The sequence below is a fragment of the Silene latifolia genome, chromosome Y (genome assembly GCF_048544455.1).
Source record: "Silene latifolia isolate original U9 population chromosome Y, ASM4854445v1, whole genome shotgun sequence".
Lineage (NCBI taxonomy): Eukaryota > Viridiplantae > Streptophyta > Magnoliopsida > Caryophyllales > Caryophyllaceae > Silene > Silene latifolia.
The window spans coordinates 154,374,658-154,378,178 of NC_133538.1; the positions used below are offsets into that span (position 1 = coordinate 154,374,658).

Sequence of the window (3,521 nt, forward strand, 5' to 3'; positions counted from 1 at the left end):
CCTGAAAGTACCCAAATGTAGCTCCATTAAGAGACAATGTAAACCAGGGAGTAGAAATGCACTCCATAATCCATTGAATCATCTTTTGAGGGAACTCCAGAGCAACCAACATATGCCTAATGAACTCCCATTCAACAGAGTCGTATGCCTTCTTGAGATCCACCTTTATTAAACACCTAGGAGAACAAGCTTTCCTTTTATATAACCTCACCAAGTCATGACAAATCAGTATGTTATCAACAATGTCTCTCCCTTTTAAAAACGCACTCTGATTCTCACTAATGATATCTGGTAGCACAGTTTCTAATCTGGCACAAATCACTTTAGATATAATTTTATAAACCACATTGCAACACGCAATTGGTCTAAAGTCTGCCACTGTCACTGGGCTGTCCTTCTTAGGAATTAAGGCCAGTGTGGTAGCATTGACCTATTTGAGCATTCTTCCAGCAGTAAAGAACTCTCTCACAGCACCACATAAATCAGCTCCAGTAATATCAAATGAATCTTTAAAAAACTGTGAAGTATACCCATCCGGACCAGGTGCTTTATCAGCAGGTATAGAAAACAAAGCATTATCAGTTACATCACCAATCAGCCTCATCTTATGCTCATTAGTTAGCACCTTGCCTTTCTGAACTATGCCTATATGCACCTTAGCCACCTTAGTTTGTGTACCCAGAAGATGCTTATAGTAGTTTATAAAAGCTGCTTCAATATTAGCCGAGGTAGTGTGATTCTGACCATCCATGTCATAAATTCCAAGGATCCTATTCTACATCCTACGAGCTTTGATGACACTGTGGAAGTACTGAGTGTTATCATAAACATCCCTCATCCAATGTGCTTTAGCTTTTTGTGCAAGAAAACTTCTCAAAGCTTGCCCACGTTCCTTATAGAGGAGATCAACATCCTTAACTGCCTGCTGCAGACCAACATTAGTAGGGTCACCCTGCAGCTGCAGCTGAACACTGTGAAGATGTTTCAATGCAACCTGAGCAGTGGTCTCAATGTTAGCATACCCAAGTCTGATAAGCTCTTTCAGAGGCTGTTTCAGTAGCTTAAGTTTCTTTACTAGCTGAAACATTTTATACCCATACAGCTGAACACTCCAACTAGCCTGAACAGTATTAATGAAGTTAGGGTCCTTCTCCCACATGTTAAAGTACTTAAAAGATCTATTCTGATTCCTGACTTCAGAGGTGAGCTGCATGGTGCATGGGCAATGATCAAAGACACCCTCAGGATGATACATAGTAATAGTATTTGGAAACTCAGTTAACCAGCTGTCATTGACAAGAGTTCTGTCAATTCTACTGAATTTTAAATCCCCAATCTCATGTTTGTTTATCCATGTGAAGAAGGCTCCTTGTGCAGGAATATCACATAACCCACAGTAGTCAACACACTCATGAAAATCCCTAACCTCAGCATCAGTAACCTCAGATCCAATTCTCTCATTCATAGCTAACACATTGTTAAAGTCACCCATAACAACCCAGGGACCTCTAACAACATTCTTCATACTCTTAATAGATTGCCATAAAGTAGCACGTTCAGCCAACCTATTAAACCCATACACCATTTATAGAAACCAAGCTTTCCCAGTTGGTAGGAATGTAACTCTAGAATGCACCACCTGAGCCTCACTTCTCAAAACTTCTACATCATAATTACTTGCATCCCAGATAATCCAAATCCTGCCCCCATCATGGCTATCATTATTATGAACCACAGACCAATGAGAACCAATCCCTTGATATACTTTATTAATAGCAGCAGTTTTTACTCTAGTTTCTAAGACCCCACAAACTCCTAAATTATTTGAATGCAAAAACCATCTAATATCTTTATGTTTATTTACACTATTCATACCACGCACGTTCCAGAAACCTATGCTACCCATTCTCAATGACAAGGTCTTGCTCCCTTGGTTCCTCTTCAATCACTTGATACTGCACAGAATGCTCAAGCACCTCTAAGAAGGTTCTCCTGCCACTTCCCATGCTCATTCCCCCTTATCTAGTGAACTTAGTCAAGACTCTTGCTGGTGAAAAAGGAGTGAATGACACAGGTATTGGAGTAACAAAGCCTCTGGATAGACTAATGTTATTCCTGGGTTGGATCCTTAATGAACTGGCAGGTGGTGGAATCACAACTGGCTCAGGTACAACAACAGGTTGTTGCTGCACCCTCTCCTTTGGGACCCACTTTTGTCTGACCTGCTTTTGCCCTTTCTGTTGCTTTGTCCTGCAATCCCGAGCCATATGCCCCACACCTTTACACTCCATACAGATGACAGGCTTCCACTCATAGTGCACTATCTGCCTGTGCAAAACATCTACCTCATCAGTGAATTCTATCACATCAGGCAGATATGCCCCCATTTTGACTTCAACCATCACCCTCGCATGCCCTATGAAGGTTTTCAATTGTGTATTGCTATCACACCTCACAGGAACCCCAACCAGACCTGCAATCTTGTTCAACGCATTCCCCCAAACCTTGAGAGGTAATCCATAGAACTTGATCCAGATTGGTACTATATCAACAGTCTCACGAATCAACTTAGCAGTCGGAGTCCATTCCTTGACAACCACAGGTTTGTTATCAAAAAATACAGGCCCAGACTGTAAGACTCTTAACTTCATATCCTCAGTTTTGAAACGGACAAGGAATATACCATTAGAATGGAAAGAGATCTTATCATATTCAGTATATCCCCAAACCCGCTTTACAAACCCATCAATAATCTTAAACGGAGGATTCGCACCTAGAACGTAGCAGTAAACAGCAGTCGACCAATACGCTAGCTCAGATTCAGTATCATCAGAAGTCAAACGAAGAGGACTTACTCTTTCAGAATCGGAACCTGACCGCGAATTCACCTCCGTCCAAGTACTCCCATCATCAGAATCTTCTTCAGCGATTGAATCCATACCATGACTGAAATTGAAAGGACTGATTTCACCATCGTTATCAAGAACGCAATCCTCAACCTGAATATCAGCCTGAAAATTGTCAATTTCCTGATCGAGATGATGAAACCTAGAACCAGATTTATTATTATTTGATTTACTAGTACTAATCTGTGTTTTTTGAGGAGTTTTTTGTGAATTATTATGGTTTACTACTCTAATTACTCTATTAGATTTAGATTGATTTCTCTTTTGACGAGCCATTGCAAATCAAGGATGAAATTAACCTAAATCGTTTCGCTCTCTAGATTTACTCATCTCTCTCATGTTAAAAATTAACCTAAACAATGCTTTGAACTTAGCCTATAATGACATGTACCATTCTCTGACGGGTTATCCCGTATTAAAGTTTTCATGAAATTTGAAACAAATGACCTTTATGCTAAAGTTTAAATATAACATTTCGCATTTATGTAAATTTGAGTAAAATTGCATAATGGGAAAGAATATTTTACAAGCTAGTAAAGTGCTAAAGTTCAATCTTGAAATTGCATCGTCTTTCAAAGTTCATTATATTTCAAATGTGCTATTAGGGCAATTTTA

The 3,521-nt window shown here is 39.6% G+C and overlaps 1 protein-coding gene across 1 annotated transcript; it reads right to left on the reverse strand.

The window, feature by feature from the left end:
• Window positions 1–775: 775 nt before the first annotated feature.
• Window positions 776–1,585, reverse strand: LOC141629215 (uncharacterized). Its single transcript, XM_074442254.1, has one exon. The coding sequence runs from the start codon at window positions 1,583–1,585 to the stop codon at window positions 776–778; it is 810 nt and encodes a 269-aa protein (XP_074298355.1).
• Window positions 1,586–3,521: the final 1,936 nt, after the last annotated feature.